The sequence below is a fragment of the Strix aluco genome, chromosome 16, assembly GCF_031877795.1.
Source record: "Strix aluco isolate bStrAlu1 chromosome 16, bStrAlu1.hap1, whole genome shotgun sequence".
NCBI lineage: Eukaryota > Metazoa > Chordata > Aves > Strigiformes > Strigidae > Strix > Strix aluco.
This window is the reverse complement of record NC_133946.1, coordinates 18,328,894-18,351,566: the sequence shown is the minus strand read 5'-3', so window position 1 is coordinate 18,351,566 and position 22,673 is coordinate 18,328,894. Positions and strand designations below refer to the sequence as shown.

At 43.7% G+C, this 22,673-nt stretch overlaps 1 protein-coding gene across 13 annotated transcripts in view; it reads left to right on the top strand.

Moving 5' to 3' along the window:
* Nucleotides 1-21,092, top strand: part of BRSK2 (BR serine/threonine kinase 2) — a 318,986-nt gene extending 297,894 nt beyond the window's left edge. For 5 of the 13 annotated variants that reach the window (XM_074842066.1, XM_074842056.1, XM_074842064.1 and 2 more), the window contains 3 exons: nucleotides 6,089-6,136; nucleotides 17,746-17,810; nucleotides 18,485-21,092. In XM_074842066.1, coding sequence (XP_074698167.1) covers nucleotides 6,089-6,136; nucleotides 17,746-17,810; nucleotides 18,485-18,802 — 431 coding nt within the window. In that variant the 3' untranslated portion in view covers nucleotides 18,803-21,092. Of the gene's footprint in view, nucleotides 1-6,088; nucleotides 6,137-17,745 lie in introns of all 13 variants that reach the window. The other 8 variants (XM_074842067.1, XM_074842062.1, XM_074842060.1 and 5 more) reach the window with 5 other exon arrangements.
* The last annotated feature ends 1,581 nt before the right edge of the window (nucleotides 21,093-22,673 follow it).

Genomic DNA, 22,673 nt, shown 5'->3' with positions numbered 1-22,673 from the left:
GAATGGTGGTGGTTGGACTCCTGTTCAGGTTCATGGTTTGAGGATACTCTGTAGGCAGTCCACTGCTGTAACAGAACGAGCTCCCAGTTCACTTTGACTCTCCTCCTCCATGGCTCTGAGGATACTGCTGGCTCTGACCAGCAATACTGACCCAGCACTGGAGATTTTCCTAGCTCATCGTGCACAGACATATCCTCTGTGTGGTTGTCTCCCCTGCCTTTTAGTTCAGGTGCCATTAGAGGTAGGATGATGAAAACCATCTGTGAAAGGTGCGTGCATGTGAAGTGAGACCTGCAGAAGGGGAAGACTCAATGAACACAGTATAAAGCCCAACAGCAAGGCCTAATAAGCATATGGCACAGTCATTCTCTCTCCTGCCCCTCTTTGATCCGTTATGCAGCATGCCAGCCCACTAAGCCGGCTTGCCTGGGTGTCAGAACGCACTTTCCTCTTTCTCATTTCCTCCAGCTCACAACAGTGTTTGTAGATGTCGTGTTGCCCATGCATCTCTGTGTGTGTGTGTATGTGAGCCTGATGTGTACCTGATTTAGGCAGATGTGTTTCTGTGTCACACTTGAGCACCTTAAAATCTCCCTTCCCCCTGGGTATCCCTCCATTCACTTCCATTTTTCTTTCCTAAGACTGGCTGTGCTTATTCCTTCCAACATACTCTGAAGCAGGAAACTAGCTTCCCTCCCTTACCTGAATAAGTGTGTATATAATTGAAATCTATCCCAGAAGCTAATGTAATACTTCTAAAATCCACTGTCCAGTTGGCCAAATTTAGTGCAACATACCAGCCTTCTACCTTAATGTTTCAGGACATTAAATCCTCTGTGGTATAACTGCTGAGACAGTACCAGGTCTACAGACTCATGACTGGCCTAGAACAAGTAGACAGGGACTGATTGTTCATTTTTTCTTCCCAATGAAAGAACTAGAGGCCATCATACAAAAGTAGTGGAAGCCATGCACCAAAACAATATTGGAAGGCATGTCTCCATGCAATGTAAGACCTGCGGAACTCCTCACTGAAGCAGGTTCTGAATGTGAGGAGCTTGCAGATGCTCATCTTCCTCTGAGTACTTCTTACTCACAGGGAGGCTGGACAACTCCCTGGAAGAGAACTCCCCATGAGGATTGCTAAACAGACAAACTGCAGCAGGCTCAGGAACCTGACCTGAAAGTGGTGAGAGAGTGAGGTAGTCTTAGGAGGAAGCGTTCTCTGTGCTTGGCCTGCTGTTACATTCATGCATGTATGTGTGGCTGCTGATGGAGACAGAGCACTGGATGGTTTGGGTCTTTGATCTGAACCAGAGTAGCTGTCCATGTGTTCTTGTTACTGGTATCACAAAATCCGTTAAGCCCAGCAAGACAGTCCCTCTGGATCAAGAGTGAGGATCGCTGTCTGTGGGAGCGGCTGGCCTTGTCTCTCATCCGTGTATGGCTCCATCCAGGAGCTTTATACTCAGAATCTGTACTTTGGTAATCCCTGGGCAGGACTGCCCTTTGGTGGGATAAAAGGATCTCTCTTCATCGAGGAAGATATCTCACATTTGTGCCTTTGTTTCAGCCCAGTACTCTTTCCATTAAATCATAGCCTGTTTTCCTCCAATGCCTTTGCACAAAAGAGTAATAGAAACATCTGGTGAATAGGGACAGGCAAAAGCCATCTGTGATCATTCACAGGGTATCAATTTTTATTTCCCTAATATTTTCTTGCCTCTTTGGGCTTTGGTTTTATGTGTGGGGTGCTGCATATTCTTATTTTTTCCCATTTTCCCATGTTCTGGGCAATCAGCAATACTGAAATAGCCTTTATAACTTCTTTGTAATAGGTTTTCTGTTTCTTTATTATGTTTATTGGCTTTATGTCAGATTTTAACCATTGGCATCTCAAAGTTCAGAGCATCTCAGTGTTACTGCTGGAAATGCCTTTCATCAGCATAAACAAGTGTTTACAGACCAGATCCAGCTTCAAAATAGGGCAGTGCAGATTCTTGCTCACTATGTGTATCTTCTGTATATGCACCCAAACTCTCCTCCTGTGCTGGTGTACATCTCAAAAAGCAAAACGTGTTCATGTGACTCAAAAAGTTTTGTTAAGAGTGAATTCTGTGAATTCTGGGTGTTCACCTTTGTGGCTCACAAGAGCTGTATGTTGGCTAATTTACTACAAAAAATTAGTAAGAAACTTACGGTTTCCAAATGTGCAGAGGATTTTATCACCAAGACAGAAAAGGGAGTAAGGAACAAATGAAGTGCTTTGCAAGGTAAACTTCCAGCTGCAGACTCAAAAGAGGGCTATGCAAATGCCAGCTTGGAATTGGACCACAAGTCAGTTTTATCCAGGGCTCATCCAGGTCCCAGGTTTATCTTGTTTCCTCCATTCTTGTGCAATCCTTCACGTCTTGCTGCTCTTGTAGTGTCTGGGGCAGTCATGGTTCCCACCTACAAAAGGTGCCATGTAATGTCTGGTTGGATTGGCAGAGCACTTTTTTTGCTAAACAGCTTTAGTTTTATTACTAAACAGACTTCATTAAAATTAACTGAGTTGTCCTGAAATTAAGCATGTAGAAAAAAGTCCAAGCTCTCCAGAGTTTTGATAGGAGAACAGTGAATTTCAAATAAGCACCCAAACACTGGGGAGTTGGAATCTAAATGATAACTGCCTCGGACCAGAGGAACTGGTGGGTCTCTTGACATCATCTCCCTTAATGGAAATGTTTACTGGGGGCTATGAGCATCTGGCAGGAGATGCTCAGTGCTTTCTGGCGTCTAGCCCTAGGTTTGGAGATCTCAGAGGAGCAGCTGTTTGGGTGAGATTTCCTGGGCTGGGATGAGTCTCAGCCTCAGAGATATCAGAAGCATCACAAACCAGGCAGCTTGATTGTGAAATTTGTGTAGGATAGAAACACAGAAATTAAAGAAAAACGAAAATCAGGAAAGAAGATTCAGCAGAACACTAGCATTTCTTTAATGGACTGAGAGCTTAGCCTTTTGAAGGAAGATCTTATTTTAACCAAAGCATTTGCCATCTGTTAATGAACTGAACTCGGTGTCATTTATGAAAGAATCCTGGTCAAATCCAGAGCGTGAGTGACTGCCAGCAACCTCTATGAAATAAGGAATTGCCTTATCATCAGAAGGATTGAGATCTGACACTGCCACTATGCTTTAATTAAAAAGTTAAACAGCACACATTAAAAATGCAGTTACATGACCCATCAACGCTTCTCAGGCAGCTAAAGGCCTTTGGACCCTGGCTTTATTCACCTCACATAACACCTGGATCCCACAGTCACTGGGTTATGGATTATTATCCATGAGCTGAAGCTGACTGCCAAGAATCTAAGGCTTTCTAATTAGAATGAAAATTCTATTTTAAAATGAGGAAATATTTTATCATACAGAGAATTTACTAAAGCAGATGTTACAATATGATGGAAATGAAAGAAGTATTAAAGTAATTATTATAACAGAGAAGCTGAAGGCATATTAACTGTGTTAGTCTTTCAAGCGATGCTGTAGGAGCGACTGTTCCTGGTGTGCTCATGTTTGCTGTGCCTTAGGAAGGGGGGAAAAACAACCTGATCATGTCTTGGAAAGACATTAATAGTAAAAATAAATTCCTGTGCAGTTTCTGGGACTGGCCATGGCAATACAGAGAATGCACATTGTAGTTTCACGTAAAAGTTTTAAGAAAGACAAATCAGAGGTTTTATTATTGTTCCTTTGATATTTTTCCGTGGTCTTACATTTCAAAAAAGGGTTTGTGTTTTTTCCTATCCATCAAAACAAGTTCTATAACCTGCAAATTTAGGTTTTTTAGGAACAAAATGGAGTACAGAGCCCAAGATGTTATGCTGTCAAAAAGCCTCTGTTACAATCCTTTTTTCCTGCTGTAGATCTGACAGTTTGTATTCTAATCACACGATTAATGTACATAGACCTGTTACCCAGCTTTAAATGAAATACTGAAAAGAGCTATGCTGACTGCAAGCAACTTAGAAAAAAGACAGTATTCTGAAGTTATAACTTAAGGAGACGTGATTATTTTGAATTTGTTAAAATTAAGAAGGAGACAGAAACACCAATTTCGGGAGAATCTTAGTAAACCAGCCACAATGTTTACCTACTCTGACATTATGCAAATACTACCTTTTTTGTTTCCAGACTGCTAGTTACTGTGTGGCCAGTCAGTCTGGATACACTTGAGGGGAAGATTCCAGGTGTTGGAGGTGGGAGCCAGAGACAATCTTTCAGTCATATTTGAGACTTGCCTTGCTCTTATGTGTTTTTTCAAAGCGAAAGTTTTGCTAATGATTGGGTGAATGCTCTGAGCTCTACCACTACAGATCTGTATTACACTGCTTTACAACAAGGTGTATTTGACTCAGAGGGGGCTGGACAGGAACGACTAAAAGGCATGAGACAACAAACTTCTCAAAGTTATCAAAGAAAAAAAAAAAAGATACAAACTCGTGACTGTGACTTCTGGTCATTGGCTCAATCAGCAGCTGTAGACACTTCCTAAACTCATTAGGCATCTTCAGGGAGAAATGTATTTTGGGAGCTTAATCTGCCTTCACTCAGTCAGACTAGCCAAAGAATTTCAAAGGAAGGTAAACTTGTGCCCTCTGACACCTCTGATCCCTTGTTCCAGCTCTTGAATCCTCTGTTCTCCTTCACCTCCTTCCTTTTCCTCCTTTCTCTTTCTCTCAGTCTTGTGCCTTTCTGAGAAACCTTCCATGGGTATCATCTCCCACTGACCTCTGCCAGCCCGCCTCCGACCTCAGGATGGAGAGCATGTAACTGCTGCGTAGATGCTTTGACCAGTGTCACTGGACCAAGCACCTGCCCTCTCTACTCCAGGCTTTCCCAGATGGTCTGTGCAGCACAGGCCTGTCTGCATCAGAAAACAATACATATCCATGCTCTTTTAGCATGGATTGAGCTTACCCAGGCATATCCAGCACCCCTCCCTCCTTTTTTGAAATTACTTTTCTCAGTATTTAAGAGGAGGAATGCTGAGAAATCATCCTCCCTCTCCCCTGCAGACTTTTCAGCAGATAGGGAGCAGTTAGAGCTTCCTAGCAGTTAGGGATTTTCAGCATATGTGTGCATGTTTCCAAGAAGCCTGTTTCTTGAATACCCAAGTGTTCATTGAGCGGTCAGGCAAGAGGAGATCTGAGACTGAACTGAGTGCTTTAACTGTTAGCCACTTGCTCAACAGTGAGGGCTCCACAGTGCCCAGCACTCATGGACACAATGATTTAGATCCCAAATGCAAGGGAATCCTGGCTGGCAGCAGCACATCTGGCTTGCCAGCAGGGTCCATGTGGAAGTGTCCAGCTGGACTGGTCCTTTCTGCTTTAAAGCAGACATGTAGAGCAATTTCTGCTTATTGCACCTGAGTAAGAAGCACTCAGAGGCTGTGGCAGTGGGAGCTATACACAAAGTGGACAATAATGTCTTAGGGCCAGATTCTGCCACCCCTTCCAGAAATAATTCTATTGTCTGCGAGTAGTGATGTTGAAAGCAAGAGGAGCAAGAGAGTAAATGTGAATGAGAGGCAGGGTTATGTTGCGAACTTGGATGTTATCCTTTGGGGTCTAAAAGATGTTTTTGAGCTGTGTTTTGAGCCTTCTCATTCCATGTCCAGTAGCACAGTGCTGCATTTCCTCCCTCTCTCCAGGTTTTTGATGTACATAGATGGCTGGGCATTTGCTGGCTGTTGCAGGCTAACTTGCAAAGCTGGCCAGGTGAACCAATGTATTCAAGGCTTTTAGTTTGCTAAGGTGGTGGCAGAGTATTTCCCACACCTCATAAATGCCTTTGTAGCTGTGATAAAGAGGTGGGTGGAAGCAGCGGGGCCGAAGCAGCGCCCACTCTCAGTCACAGGGCCCGGTTTGCACTGGCGGACAGTGGGTGGCAGAATTTGGCCTGGGTTGTGTAAAGACCAAGATGTGTATATGTTTCCTGCTTCAGGTAATAATGTGCTAAGTTACTACTTTATGCACAGAGGTATGGAAACCTTTTTTTATGTTTTTCCCTCCCTCCCTCCTCTTTCCATTCTATGATCCAGACACCACTAACTGTATGGAGTTGATGACTGGCAGACTTTCCAAATGTGGTAAGAACTTCCTTCCCTTCTGCCTTTTCTCCTTCCCCAGCCCCTGCTGAGCAACATAATAATGCGCCGTCCTGTCCCTTCACCTGTTCTCCTTCCCTACCCCTGCTCTCCCACGCTCTTTTCAAGACTGCCCACCCCGTAACAGCCCACTATGTCTTTCACTTACCTGGTGGACACAAGCATATGCCCCTTATTCTGTTCCTCCCCATCCATGCACAGGTGCACAGGCTCCACCACCGCTTTGCCCTTCATAGCACAAGTGTGTGGTGTTGCACTTGAGATTCCCTCGCTCACTGTAACCCAGGCCAGTGATTTTCTTTTTCTTTCCTGTTTTTTTTTTTCTTCTTTTGTTTACTTGCTGCCTTTGATTCATGATTCTTCAGTCCCTTTTCTGCAGTGAAGCGGAATGCTGCCCTGCTAGCTGCTGTCTCCATTGGTTTCCTGCTATTTATTGAGACAGGAGTGCTATGTTATTTAATTCCATTTTGCATCCAGTCCCTTCTTCCCCAGATATCCTTGGGGTAAGACCCTTTTAAATCTTCCATAAGACACGCTGCATATTATCTGTCAGACACTTAGCCAGTGTAAACTGTCATAGTTCCATTCTGGTCTTGGGGAAGGACCTTGTGTCTCTAGCTGGAGGAGTAGTGAACCTACTGGAGATTCTGAATTTTGCTAGGAACGAGAAAAAAAAAGTTTCCTGCAAAACTTGCTTGGAGTTCCATGAATTTTGCTTAACTTGTTCCTTGCCTTCCCTCCCCCTATCCACACATGGACTGTATTCTTTCTTTCATTACCTGTGCCCCTGCTGACTCCTCTGAATACAATGGTGGAAATACCCAAATACCATAAGAGAGGTTTTTGTCTTATTACTTGTATCTTGTACAGAAAGGTTCTGTACAAGAGAACTTTGTTCTCTTTAGATCTCCATTCTGGTATCTAGGTTGAATTCAGAGATCTCTGTCAAAGGGAACACAAGCTGTTGAGGAAGTGATCACTGAGCTAGTACTGCTCTCCAGCTGGACCTGTGACTCCTGCGTCATCTCTTCGTAAACTGAGGAAAGTTGTTCTGGAGTTGTTGTGGAGTCTGTAACAGCAAAGGAAAGTTGTCGTGGCGGAGACAATATTAGGTTTATGCGTGTGTGACTGAGGCAGAATTTGGCCTGTTTCCTGTATTTCAGATGATCTCTTTCCCTTAAGTTGCAGCTCTGCTGGTGGGAGTTTTTCCTTTGCTCCGAAAGGAGTTCATTTGATTTCTTATTTGAGTTTTCTGGGTTATACCATTTCTGCTCTCCTCATGAAGATTCATTTGAGTTGTAGGCAGACCCCCAGCTTCTTCTTGAAGGCATCAGACAGCAAATCCCTCTTCTCCCTCAAGCCTTTGTTTCTTGCCTGGATCTGACATTCATATCATACAAAAATATTGAAATGCTGATTCTACTGATTGCTTGCAAATTAATTGAGCTATACAGATAACCAGCCAGTACTCTGCGTTCTCTAGACAGAGAGCATTACTGCTCCCTCCCAGTGCAGGCAGGCCCTCCAGCTGTCACAGTGTCAACATCAGTCCAACAAGGGACAAAGAGGACAAGGTGAAGGCCAGCAGGGAGACTATTTTCTGACACCTACAGCATGGGCAGAACACATCTATATATCCAGAGAAAAGAAAGGATGGCTTATAGGGGTTTAATGGAGCGGCTTCTTTAAATCACATTCCTGTTGGTGTGCTCACGCACAACAGAAACAGTGGTGACTGCACCACGCTGAACTCCACCCTCCTGTATGAGTGAAAAGCTATTTCGTGTGCAGGAGAGCTCACCCACAATTTAGACAGGGAAGTGAAAGGGAATGATGCCAGCATTTAGCCTGTTATTGGCAAACTCTCCTCCATGACTTTGAGGACAGGGAACCCCCTGTGAAGTTGACACAATGTTCATCTAGTAATAACAAATAGTGTAAGAAAAACTATACTGTGTGGGGGTTTTGACCTCATCATTGTTCTGTATTCTGAGAGTGAGCACAGGGGGTCATTTTTGCAGGAGTTAACACTGGAGCAGGAAGAGCTAATCATATGCATTATGCCCAGCTCAGCCATGTGAAAGCTCTGGTGGAAACAAGGAATATCTTTTCACCTGCTATAAACCATTGAATGTTGTAAATAACAGCAAGGCAAATTTATTTAGTCCTTTAACTGTTATCTCATCTTCTGCTAGCAGTGGTCATCAATCTGAGAAGTGATTTTGCATATAGCCATTGGCACTGAAAAACAAGTTAATGTTGAACAGCAGAGGTATGTCATAGGAGCTGCCAATACTCAAATGACGTAACAGCTGCTGTATCAACCCTACCTGTGCATACTAGAAAACTGCTGCCAACTCTTAATATTTCACAACAGAAGAAAATAATTTGGCTCATAATAAAGTTGAAATGCACGTTGGAGTGGAATATTTTATGGTGCCACCCATTTCAGCAGGGGAATGGGCATTTCTATTGTCAGAAAGATGTAACTGGTTTTCATTAAGTCTTTCAAATCTGTTCATAAGATTAAATGTACCTTGTAAAAATGAAGATCTTTACATTTAAAATTCAGCTGTAACCTGAAAACTGCCTATAGGAGTGATTCCTTCCGACTTAGCTGATCTATTCCTTGTGTGTATTCAGAGCCAAATCAGTTTAGTGACAAATAAGCTTTACCACTTTATGTGCTGCCATTAAGCCTTATAAAATGAACACAGCCATAAAAGAACAAGCTGGATTCTCTTTCTTTTGAGGCAGGTTTGAGGGAACTGTTTACTACCATCTAATCTGGTATTTATGTCTGTCTCACTGAAGAATAGGTTGTATAATTGACAATGAGGTTCTAATAGGTTCTGCAGAGTCTTTACATTAAAAAAAAAAAAAAACCAAGATAATAGACAGACTGGAAAGCCCTCCAGCTTCAACTACAAAGCTGGGAATTAGAAAGAAGTATGATTGTAGATTGAGCAGTTTGGATCTGGAGCCATTGATATACACCACACAGAACCCACGGTAGTCCTTGTTCAGAAAAGAGTCTGTCTTTACAAACTTTAATGACTTTAAGTCCTTTAAATAGTGAGTTGAGAATTTCTTTGGGTGGTTGACTCAGTAGTAAGTGTGGTGTATAGCCTTTGATAGCTCCTCTTCCCAGGCATCCCCATTTTTTTGGAGTCCTTAGTAAGTATGTTTCACCAGGGTGCTGGTTGCTGGCAGAAAGCTCTGGAAAGCCTGCCTTATTCTTGACTTTACCTTCAGAGAAACACCAGGGAACCTGTAAACTTTCCAGTCTCCACACTGTAGCTGTCCAGGGCTGAATTTTTATTTCCAAGTAAGGCAGTCTTTGCTTCTTGTTTTCCATTCCTCGTGACTCTCAGGAAAGTCTTCAGTTACATCAGTGGCACTTCCATGGAACTGGGTGATGATAAGAGGAGGAAACAGTTAGTACGTATAACTAGTGCAGCTCCAGTCAAATCATGCTATCGTGTTAGGCACTGCACAAACATATGTGCCTGCAAAGTTTTACACCATAATCCTGTGACAACAGGCTGGCCAGAAGACCCCATGTTTATTCTTAAATGTCCTGTGTTGCCGCTTACAATTCGAAACATTGATTCCTGGCACCAGAATTAAACAAAAGCTTCGTGGATCCTTGTGCATAACAGTGACTATCACCAAAATGATCTGATCAAAGCAGAAGCACAGCAAATCCACTTGCCTTTCATATCTTTCCAGTGTATCTCACTCAAATCTCTCGCTTCCAGTGTTTAGGACTTGACACAGCTTCTTATTCAGAGCCATCTGACCTTGTCCCCCATGGCCAGTCATCCTCTGTGCACACAGACCACTGCAGTAAAGGCTTCTCGTCATAGCTCCTTGCAATCACAGTTTGATTCGTACAGACGCCAGCCCGTGTCAATAGCATCCCAAGCTACTTGAGAAATTGGGAGACATTTTGTAGTTTAAAACTGGTTACATCACATTTGGGTGGCAACTGCAGCATGTAGCTCTGTGAGTGCTAATTTAGAGATTGTTGGTGTTACTAGCACCAACAAATGTCTGGATTTGGTGCTCTTGGAAGTGATCCTGATCCATACTGACATTAATTAGAGTAATCCTGCCTCTCACAGAGTAGCTATTTGATGGAAGAGGAGGTTGGTGATTTGCATTCATAAAGCTGTAACTGGTGGCAGAAACACTGATGCTGAAACCTGCAGAAAAAAAACGTATGCTGCCCTCCCAGCTGAAAGGTTCTTCTCACCACTGTTACTGTGAGGTAGTCAGAACAGTATTTTTTTTATTAGCATTTCTGAAAAATGGGCTGGCTACTGGTCTTTCTGAGCATGGCTGATTCTTCTGTCTAAATTGTGACCCAAATGAGAGATAAAAGCAAGAAGACCACCTGAACGATCACATATTCATTCATAATGGGTGGATCACGATAAGTAAGAGAAGTCAGATTTTCCAAAGAGTTCAAGCCAGGATTCCCAGCTGTCCTTGCCCATTCTACTAGTATCCTTTGCTGTCCAGATGGATGGCTGACTCCCCCCACAGTGTAGTCATATCTCTTCATTCTAGTGTTGTGTTGGGCAGATATTTCTTCTCCAATTCATGACTCACGTTTTTGCGCTGTAGAAGAAGGTAGCAACAAAAATGGCAACTTGGCACTGAAGATGAATCCAGATGTATCGAACTACTTGGTACATGTCAGATCCTGTTTTGACAGCTATGGCTAGATTTTCACTGTCCAATACAAGATCTTTTCCCCTTTCTCTGTAATAATATCTAATACAGAAAACACAGATACCTCTCTCTTAATTAAGCTCACAATACTTTATTTACGGCAGGCAGTGCTTCAGGATGCTCCATGTGAATATTTGCTTGCTGTACTAAGCTACATTTGAGATGGCCTCCCCGGAAGATTAAATCATATTTTGAAGGGATTGATTCAGAGGAAATGAGGAGGCAACACATCACCAGCATACACAGGTTGTTTCTCTCCTTAGGAGCAGGTCAGAGAACTTAAAACCTCTAAGATCATACTTCAACATCCATCTGGCAGGAAAGGACAAAATCATATTATTAAATGCCAATACATTTCTGACATTTTTATAGACAAAAAATTGGAATAAAGCAGCAGAAGTCTCTAAGAGAACGTGTAGCAGCAATACTATCATCTGTTGTGGCTTTATGAGTGCAGATCTCAGCTTCCCCTCTCGGCACACACTTGTGCAGGCAGATCCTTGTAAAAGGACAGGCAGTATCAAGGAATTCTTGGGCCAAGTCCTTTATCAGCCAGTTTGCCAGAACAGCATGAATTCACAACAGCATCTCTTCAGCCCACCACTATCCTTGCCTGCTCTTTCAGTGCCACCAGCTGTCCAAACGAATGTATGATCCCCTCCTCTCCATCATCATGTCTCCTTTTTTAAATGTTATGTTGTGGTGCTGGATTGGCCAGAGCTATTCATCAGTGATGGACATGTTTGTTTTCTGATTAATTACTCAGAAGATAGCAGCAAGGAAATACGCCTCATCCATTTGAGTCTTTGCTGCCTGTGTTCACCATTCTCTAACTCATTGCCCAAGAGCTACCTGTCTCAGTTATATTGTCTGTGACAGGAGAAGCTGAACGGGATCTCAGCTTCTCTGTGGGTGTATGAGAAAGAAAATGTGCAAGATAGAGGCAGCGTGGCCATCTGGATGCATCTGGCTACTCACAAATACTGGGCCACCCTCCTGCAGAGGAGACGGGATGTTTTAGGGGAGTAAGAACAAGGCTGGGTTATAGAGCATTTAAATGTCAGGTTGGTTTTTCAGATCTGCGCAGGTGTGTAGCGATTGACGGTCCCCACCTTCTGCTGGTAGCACAGACACCTGTGCTAACTATGTGTGATAATCTGAGTAGTTCCTACCAGCAGTCTGTTTGTGCAAACACTGTTTTCAGCTGGCATTTTTACTGACAGAATCTAAGAACTCTGGAAAATAATCCCTATTGTTAACTTTGGAAATCACCTTTCCCAGTTGCAATTCACGTGTCCTGCTAAGAAACTGGAGTTGTTCTGTGGACTGTCTGTCTCCATTTTCTAGTCCTAAACTGAAATGAAATCAAAACAACTGTCCTATCATGTAACTAACTGGGGAAGAAAATAAATGGGAAAACTTGTTCTGGTCAATCTGTGGTGACAGTTTATAAATCCAATAAAAACCACATCCATGTCTCTTGAAATGCTTTCCTGACTTCCTATATTTTTAGACAAGTACCCATCCTGCAGTTTCTTCAGCTCATTTCAAGTGGGCTAAGATGGGCTCATAGACTAGGAGGAAGTTCTGTGTGATGGCCTCCAGCAAGACATTGCAATGGCCTTTCTGTCACCCTTTTCCAATCTAGAGGGAAGCCTCATCCATTAAAGGAGCAAAAAATTCTTTCTGTAGCCTTCTTCAGTAGTCGGTGAGCTCGTTGAGGCATCTCTGATTTGTATTTGTACAGTGCCTAGGCTAGGGGCTCTTTAGTCTGGAGGAAGACCCCTACATGATATTACAACTAAACAAAGAGGAACAGGCCACTGTTGCCTTCCTGTCATCCCTGTCACTGCATATACTCTTGGAGTGGGTTCTGTATTTTAAGTCTTCTGTTTTTGAAGGCAGAAGAGACTCTGCCAAAAGAAACCAAGAAAACAGGCAAAAAATTCCTAGTCTTAACGAAGAGGGCTAGAACTCTGTCAAAGTAGCAAAATGGGTTTGAAAGGGACTGGATTATCCCCCATCAAGAGGGTTTCAATGCTTTGTATGAAAGGAGTTGGATTTTTGTTACATGATTCACTGAAACCACAGCTGCTATCGAAATACAGAGCAGGCTAGGGATGAAAAAGACAAAGGGTAAAGAGAAAGGAGTGGATATAAGAAGAAAACCTCAGTAGCAGAGGCAGGCAGAAGACAGCCAGAAAGGATCTGAAAATAACAAGGGAAGGAACATGGGGAGTCAGGTCGACAAAGGTTTCCAGTGGAGACCTATCTTTTCCCATTCACTTTCTCCCAAAGCCTAAGCTAAAAATGTGGAAACCCAAAATTTCTCAGGCTATGCAGAAAGGAAGGGCAGAGAATAATCCCACAGATGGCATATTGGTCTTGTGCACCTTTGTGTTCAGCACCACAAGGAAAAATACATAGACTTGAGAGGGATGGTTACACAGGAGAAGGAAGTGCCTCAGGGTTTGCTTCCATTAAGTCAATGGAAACGTTGCTATTTGCGTCAATGAAAAGAGGACCAAGTCCTTATCTGACTGTCTTAAAATGTTACAAAACATCAGGCTCTAATCAGTGACTGAAGCCTCCAGGCTTGTCCTGAAGCTGCTTGTTCACCACCTCCTGTTGTTTTTCATGGAGGACTCTGAGGATCTTTGCAAGGTCAGGGCAGAGTTTTTGCAAGGTCAGAGCAGGGTCTTTGCAAGGTACATCCTTTCGTGGTGTCCCTTCTGGTGTCTGGAGTGAATCACCTCATTTTCTCTTTCTGCTTTTACCTGGGTGCTCCACTTCCACTTTGATTCTCTGGGGCTAGGTCAATGTCAGACAGACTTACCAAGAACAGCAGGTGAAATACTGAGGACTGTGAGGGTTGATAAAGCCACCTGCCCAGCTTCCTTTTACATTTTTGTGTCTGTCTCCAGCCCCGTTTCTTCCTTTTGGTGCCTGTTGTATTCAAATGCATTCACAGTTTTGACTTCTTTTCGTGATATTTGACCGTGGCAGTGCTGCACACAGGTGCCACAGACCAGTGCCTTCTCCATAAATACACTTCTCTAGCATCCCTTCAAGACATGACCCTTTCATGAGCTTCAGTGCTTGTTTTCAAACCCATTCCCCTTCGCCATCTTGCAGCATACAGCTCCTTGGTCTAACTCAAAAATGCACATACCCATCTCCTCCTGATAGATGTAAACCTAATGCTCTGAACCTCCCCTCCTGCCTCTGATCCTTCTCATGGTTTCTCACCCTTGCTACCCTTCACGCCTTCTTTGCTCTGTGTTGATGAACATTTGCTCTCAAGGGGAAAGAAGACCTTAGTTACAGATGCATGAAACACCAGGGAAGTTTTGAAGAATCAGTGAGCCAAACCTTCATCCCTCTGCAGAGGAAATGGGATGTCATCTCACTTTCTGAAATAAGACAGGCAGCCTTTTGAGGCCCCCAGGTGGACTTACAGGTGTAAGAGCCTATGACACATTTTGCACTGAATGCTAGGAGTGGAAGATTGCTGAAAAAGCTATTCTAATCCATCATCACCTGCATTTTCAAGTCTTGTTTTACTGGATGTATAAGCCCAAAGGGAACTGAGAACTGAGAGGAGCAACACCACGCACCATTTTCACGCTTCCAGCATAGGTGACCCATGTTTACATATCTCCAGAGAAGAATGTGAGGACTCTTTGTCTATCCAAAGACCAATATCTGGACCAGCCCAAGAGTGGGCTAACAAGCTGTCATGTGGACAACATCAGTGCTTGGTGTAGGATCAGTTCTTTCTTCACTGCAGGACAGGAGAGCGTTATTACCTAGTATTTAACGACAAGTCCAGATACTACAAGAGGCAAGGGAAGGAAAGGGTTAGTGAAATGGCCTATTTTATTTTTCAGTAGCTCTCTTTAAACATCCCTAAGGATTTCTTACCTCCCATTAAAATTTTACCTGAAAATGCTGATTGCAAGGAATCCAGTAGTGATACAGGCAAAGAAAAGCAGACTGTTAAATACTTTTGCTGCAATAAATCTCCAGGCACTTGAAAGCCGGTAGGCATGGGGAGGAGAAAGGGTGGATGAAACAGGGGCTGCATATTTTAATAGGATGATTAAAAATTCTGTATCAGGACTCAGCAAATACAAGATATATAATTTTTAAAATGTTTTATTGCTCCATTCTTGCAAGTTGTACTTTTGTCTACTGTTCCTGTCTACATGAAAACAAAAAACTCCCCCGATTCCTGCAGAGCCCTGCTTACTCTGCCCTCTTCTTTCCCTCTAAGCTTGTTGAATAAACTGCTCAGCTGAATAACTAGAGATATTCCCCTTCCCTTTTCTCCCAACCTAGCAGTCTTTCCCTCTCCAGCATTTTTTTCAGTGCTCTTTTTCATTCTCTCTGCTGACTCCATTTGCTTATGAAGATGAGGGGTCCAAAGCCACATAAGAACCAGATCTGCCCACAGTCCTGCATTCAAGGCTGAGTGTTTGCTTTCTTTTTTTCTTTCTTTCCATTGAAAAAGCGTATCCACCTAAAAGAAGTAGAAATGAGTCTGAGCAGAGCATGCGCCTACAAACCTAAAACAGGTTTAGGGAGGTTTAGGGAAATCTCTGAAATACAAGTCATAGATGTGGAACAGGTACCCCTTTCCAAAGCATTTGCATGCATGTGGAAGGAAGCAGGTGGAACTCACAGAGACCTGCCCCCAAAGTGACTGAGAGTTTGATAGTCCTTCTATTCTTAGCCAGAAACTGAGATACGTGCTTTGCCCGGCTGTTTGTTTGGGTCCATCACTAAGGCTTCAGTCAGTCAGGTGAATGATGCCTTCCCAGAAACTAACAGCCATTTGCTTGTGGCATTGGTGTAACTGAATGCACAGGCAGAACCTGGGCCAGCAGTAAGTCAACCACAAAGCAGCAAGTAGAGGAAGACAAGGAATGAATCAGATTAATAAGACTGAGATCCTTCACTGTATATGCCAGCCATCTGATTTTTCACAATGCCTGTTAACATGCAGAGGAGAGCAGCAACTGCCTGGTTAGCACGGGGCAGGAAAAAAAGACTAACACATTCTGTTTTGCAGGGCACAAATACTATGTATTTCCTCTTCCTTTGTATAAGAGCAGTTGATGTCTGTCTAGCATTTTCCATTAGAGAATAAGAAAGCACTCAACAAGCTCTTCAGACAAGCTAACTGTGCACAGAAAGTACCTGCCTGCTGTAGTAACTGGTTTGCTTATGTTTGTAATGACAGTGAAGGGAAATATAATATTACCAAGCCACCAATGTCCACCAGCTGTGGATAAATGGCAATCTCTGTAATGAAGAAACCCCTTTGCTCCCAACTGAATGTTCCCATCTTGGGGATGAAAGGTTCCAACTCTTCACAGCATACCACTGCATTGGAAGGCAGATACAAGGAGCCCGTTTCCTTCTGGGAGCTGGAGAATGAAATTACTTAGGTGGGGTATAAATAATTTGTTAGAACAGTGGAGCCAACAGTCCCAATATTGAAAAAAGCATCACAGGGTTTTCATGATCACAAACAGGCATCACCTCCATAGTGTATGTTAGATAAAAACCACCTTCACTATGCATGTTCAGAGATTTTAGTGTGACGCCTTCTATGTCTGATCAGGATTAACCTCCCAATCCAAGAAAATTAAAAGGGACTAGAAATGCCCCAAAAAGGCTACCTTTCCAGTAGCAGCCAGTCTCCTTCCCTCAGTAGCACCCCAGAGCCTTTCCTCAGGTATGGCCTCCCACACATCCCGTGACACAGGACTAGATGAGCAGCGTGCAGCCCTGCTGCCTGGAGGTGCAAATGGCACAAAAGGTTGTGTTCACGAGCATGGTGCCCAACCCCTGGTAATACTGCAACCTGTGCTAGCGGCTGGCTAATGAGATACCTGTTCCACTAGCACGCAACCCTACACCCCTCTCTGGCTCCTAACTCCACTGGTGTGAATATCCGTGTTGTGGAGGCTGTATTGTAGAGAGAACGTAAATTCAGGACAGTGAGGAGGTAGTTCTTGACCCTGGTAGGTCCCAGAAATAGTTAGCTGCACAACAGCCTGCTTCCACAATGTGTTCAGCATCTTCATTTCCAGGTACCTGTTGTAAGAAGGATCTGAAGGTGCTTAGAAGCTTGCAAGTACAAGCCACAAACCACCCGTGGAGGTGGCAATACTCGTGTCAGCCGTAGCTTATTTTTCAAATGCTGTTTCCCTTGGAGCACTCAGGTGCTTGAGGCTTAGCGACTGAAAGGCAAGCAAGGAGATAATCAGAAAGAAATAAAATGCAAGCAAAGAAAGCCTGATGCCCGGCGTAGCCAGAGAGCTTAGCGAGGCTGCAAAGCAAAGCGTCAGTCGGTGACCACATGCAAATACCCCGTGTTTGTAACAGCAGCTGTAAGATGGGATTTGCCTGTATCCAGCATGACATTCACTGACGGTTCCGTGCGGAGTGGCCAAGTGACTCCCAGTCACAGACTGAAGTATTTTGGCCGCACGGTACCGTGCCCTCCTGCTAGGTGAGACAGCACTGCTCCCCCACTCAGGAGAAATCTAGGACCTTCCCCCGAGGTGCTTTATGCTCCCAGCCTCGTTATTTCTGTAGGTCTCCCATCCTAAACACTCTTCCTCTTCCTGCTCATTGTCTTCATCCCCCACACACCCCCACGCACGTGGCTCTGGATCTCCTCATCATGTTCTTCTCGTTAAAAACCCCATTGTTCATTTGTTTGTTTGTTCTCTCTCTCCTCTTTTTCTCTCTCTTTCCCTCTCGTTTTTTTTTTTCTTTCTTTCTTTCTTCTTTCTTTCTTTCTTTCTTTTTTTGTCTCCTCTGTTTTGTGTACCCAGGCAGCCCATTGAGTAACTTCTTTGACGTAATTAAACAACTTTTTTCAGACGAGAAGAACGGGCAGGTGAGCCATCCCCCCGGCACGCCAACCAAGCATAGCGCAAACAGCAAGCGGAGCGATTCCGGTTCTAATGACTATGGGTCTAGAGGAGACAATAAGTACCCTGCTGGCAAAGACAAGGCAAAGATGGTCTCATCAGTCGGCCTACAAGACCAACCTTAAATAAACACATAAAAAATTAAATAACTTAGAAAAAACAAAAACAAAAAAGCAAGAAAGAATGAAAGAATATTCCTTAGCAAGCTAGCCTCTAAACTAGAAGGATGTATATACCTTGCCACAACAGTACAAAACTGTCTATAGACAAATTTTGTATGAAGGAATGACTGTATATATATACATATATATATTTATATATGATATATAATATATATCTCAGAAACAAACACAAAAACAAACGAATGAAAGAATGAAAAGAAAAGAAAGAAAAGAAAAGGTAGCACAGATGACAAACCCAGTTCACCAGATCTTGGGTTGTGGTTTTTTCGATTGTTTTTTTTTTTTCCTCCCTTTTTTTGAATGTTTTGCTTTTTTTCTCCTTCCTGATTTTTTGGGTTTTTTATTATTATTATTATTATTATTATTATTATTTTTTGTTTTCTTTTGTTTTGTTTCTTGTTCTGTTCATGCTCTCTCTGTGTTTCTGACGACACCACTTGTTTCCGCTCTGCTACCAGGAATTATCCCGAAAAGTTAACATGTCAGCCACGGCTTCACCTTCTGTGCTCTGCGGACACTTGTTGACGGAAGGCAACCGATGTAGACTGTCCAAGGACCAGTCCTGTTTGAGGTTCCCAGCCTCCCCTCTCCCTTCAGGAAGTGGGATTCTCCCCCACTTCTCCCCAGACACCTCCCCAATGCACGCCTTTTTTTTCTTTTTTTTTTTTTTTTTTTCCCCCCTCTCTTTTTCTTTTTTGGTGCTCCACAAGAGAGATCTGCTCAGTTATGGGATTGCAGAGTCTGGGCTGAAAGGAGGTTGCAAATTGTTGGAGTGAAACCTTTACCCTTGGCAACTTCTGTCCGCGCAGGTGAACTCAGCCCGGAGGGGGAGGGTGCGGGGAAGGAGACGGGTGTAGCGGGAGCGCAGTGGTTCATGAATCCAGAGCGCGTTCTCATCAGAAACCAGCCAGGAGCAACTCAAAACTAAGCGTTGAACCAAGACGATATTGGGGAGCTTCATCCACGGGATTTTCCTAACCTTCTTTTTCTCCCCGCCACCTTTTCCTTTTGTTTTGCCCCCTTTTTTATATATACATGTATATATGTGGGTATATTTATGTGTAAATATACATACATACATACATATATATACAAGGCAGTTGGTTTTTTTTATACTGTATCATTTTGCTTTTTGACCTGCTGGAAGGGGAAAGGAGTAAACTTAGGAGGGAGAGGGGGTTCAATGAATAAACACATACAAACAAAACATTAAAACTTAGGGAAAAGGCAACTTCTGGTAGCAAAGAAGAGGGACAAGACTCTGCCAAGGACTGTCTCTCCCGCCACCAGGCACAGTTGCCGCTGCTGCTACTGCTGCTCCTCCTTCGACACCTTCCTCCCCACCTGTCAACTCCCTGCCACCGTGCCACCGCGCTGGGACCTTCTTCGACCAGCTGGACCCTCCACCACACCCTGCATTTAGAGGCAATTGTTGTGTTGCTAGTGCTGCATTGATATCAGTATTATTATTTCTTTAAGTTAACAGTTTCATTTGTTGGCTTGGGTGATTTTTTTCTAAAAAAAAAAAAAAAAAAAAAAAAAAGAAAGAAAAAAAAAAGAAGACGAAGAGGAGGAAGAAAAGAGACTTATCTTGGGTTTTATTTCCTGTGTGTGTGTGTGTGCAAATCACTGGCACTTAGTTCATCAGAGCAAGACAAGGTGGAGTCAGGGCAATGGGAGACTTAATCACAAAGCTACTGTAAACTTTAAAAATTACTGCAAGATATTTTTATAAAGTTTTTGTTTTGTTTTGTTTTAAAGGGGAGGAGGGTGGGATTGGGTGGATGGGGACCTTTTTTTTTTTTGTGTTTCAGTTTTAGGTCTTGGTTATTTATATATACATATATATATATTTAAAAAAATAAGCTGTTAGATATATCTTCTGTTTAATAACTGTGTAGAGGCAACATTGATTCTTATTTATTTTGGGGAGGAGGGGGAAAAAGGACACAGAAACCCCGTAAGTGTTCATCTTGTGACTTTGAGAAAGAAGAATCGCCGCCTTTTTTCCTCCTCCTCAAGAGTTATGTGACCAAGTGTAACTTATTCTGGCCCAAGCTCAAAGGTTAAACAAAAACAAAAAAAACCAATGTGGTTTTACGCGTGGAAGACAAAACACAGTGAGAAGTACTTCTTGACTGAGATTTTAAGAATGTAGGCTTAGCATTAGTGTTCAGCTCTTTTATGACCTTCGATTGCTGCTCGTTGGGTTCCTATGGGTGTATGTTGTATCGCAAAATTATTTTTTTTTAATGATAATGTTGGATGAGTTCTTTTTTGTTGTTGTTGTCGTTGTTGGTTTTTTTAATCATTTTTCCCCTTCTTGGACCAGTTTTACTTGTACATAGGTTTGAAGATTAAAAAGAATTTTTAAAGACACAACTGGGGCAAAGACCTTTGACTTCTGCCCCATTTCCCCATTCCCCCAAATGGGAGGGATTTATTTTATTTTATTGTTTTATTTATTTATTTATTTATTTTCCCTATTCTTAAACTTTTCTCTCTCGTATTGCTGTGTGCATGTCAGACACCAGGGGGTGATGGCTGGGGAGGGGGGGAGGCAAGGGTGCAGGAGAGGGGGGCAGTTTTAATTGCATGACATTGCTGTAAATTAGTCTCTTTTGCTTTCGTTGTCTTTCCTGCCTCCGCCCTCTCTCTACTTCTCCTCCGAGCTCCCCTCCCATCACCCCCGTCCTTCTTTTCCCTCTTTTCTCTTCCCTTGTGTATAGATTTTGATGCTTCTGTTACATTGTACCTCTACAAAAGGCTGGGATTTCAATACAAAATAATAATAATAATTTAAAAATACCTATATCAGCAAAACCCATGTGGTACAAGCAGGAAGGGGATTACTTACACAAGATATAAGAATAAATGAAAGCAATACCTCTTGTTATCCTTCCTATTTTGTACTTTGAAGACACACACGCGCGCACACACACATATACAGACACAAACTGACATTATTTAATGGTTTAAAATGGACAAAAAAATCTGATGTATCCCTTGTTAAATAACTGTGAGCAACTTTAGTTCAAAAACCAATAAATTCATTCAGTAAAGATACTAGCTGTTGAGTGTCCTGTTTATGTCCATGCAAACAAAGTCCTCGCCAGGGCCAGGCCCCGCCGGTTCGGCGTCACCAGAGGAGCCGAAGACGGCGGCATCACGGCAGCGGCCGCCTGGCCGCGGGACCGACGTCGTCTCGGCGCAGCGCTGGGCTCCCTCGCGCTCCACCCTCACAGCACGGGCGGAGGGCAAGGACGGCTCGACCCCGCGGGCCTGGTTTTCCACCGTAACGCGTTGAAAAAGGTTAATCCCAATGACAGAGCGATCCCACCCCCCCCCTAGGTCTGATCGGGATGGAAACCACTGTACCAAAAGCTGCTGCTGCGTGTGATCGTTCTCACCTCCAACCTGAGCTTCTCACCTTGCTTCCTGATTTAGCACAGGAAGGATTTCTCCACCCTCCCCGCCTGAAACATTCTGTCACGCACATTTGAAAAAGCTTATCAGGTATGTCCCTGGCTTGCGCTGGGCTGGGCTGGGCTGGGCTGGGCTGGGGGTGTTTCTGGTGGGTCGGGGTGGCTGCTGGCTCATCTCCCATCTCTCGCTTTGGGGGGTTCACCCCTCCTGCATGTGTAACTCTCCCAGGTCACCCGGACAGCGGGGCTGGTCGCCCCTGGGCTCAGGGGTGATTTGCAGAAATCAGACTCTACCACTCAGAGAGTTATACAGCAGGTATGTTTACTCCGGTGCCAGGGTGCAAGGGGATTTCTCCACAAAGCTTGCACACCTACAGTACATTTTACCAGAAACTTATAGAGTGTGGATATACGTATTTGTTGGATTACATAACACAAACATAGGCGTAAGTGAGGCTGGGTTAGCTCTAGAGGCTGGTGTCAGCAGTTTATGTTCTCTCTGCACCTGCGCATTGCCTCCTGGGGGGCATCTCCAGGGGTCTTTTGGAGGAAGGCTCGTAGTCTTTCTCACCTTGTACTTTTCCTCGGAGCATGCGCAGATTCTCTTAGCCAATTTCTTGAATAACAAGAGTGTTTTCAGCCGGTTTACTCATTATATCTTATCTAAAAGTACCGGTGTATCCATTTCTACCATCCATATACGACTATCTTATTCATTACCAAGACTAAACTAGTTAGAGCACATCTGCTTTCCAAGGACAAGAAACATTTTTGCAGAACATAGTAATTCTTGGTAAGTTTCCACAGAAAACTGCTTTGCTGGTGCAGGGTCTGGAGCACATGTCGTATGAGGAGCAGCTGAGGGAACTGGGGGGGTTTAGTCTGGAGAAGAGGAGGCTGAGGGGAGACCTCATGGCCCTCTACAACTCCATGAAAGGAGGGTGCAGAGAGGGGGGATGAGTCTCTTTAACCAAGTAATGAGCGATAGGACAAGAGGTAATGGCCTCAAGTTGCACCAGGGAGGGTCTAGACTGGATATTAGGAAGGATTTCTTTGCAGAAGGGGTTGTTGGGCGTTGGAATGGGCTGCCCAGGGCAGGGGGGGAGTCCCCATCCCTGGAGGGGTTGAAGAGTCGGGTTGACCCAGCGCTGAGGGATCTGGTGGAGTTGGGAATGGTCAATGTTGGGTTGATGGTTGGACTGGAGGATCTTCAAGGGCTTTT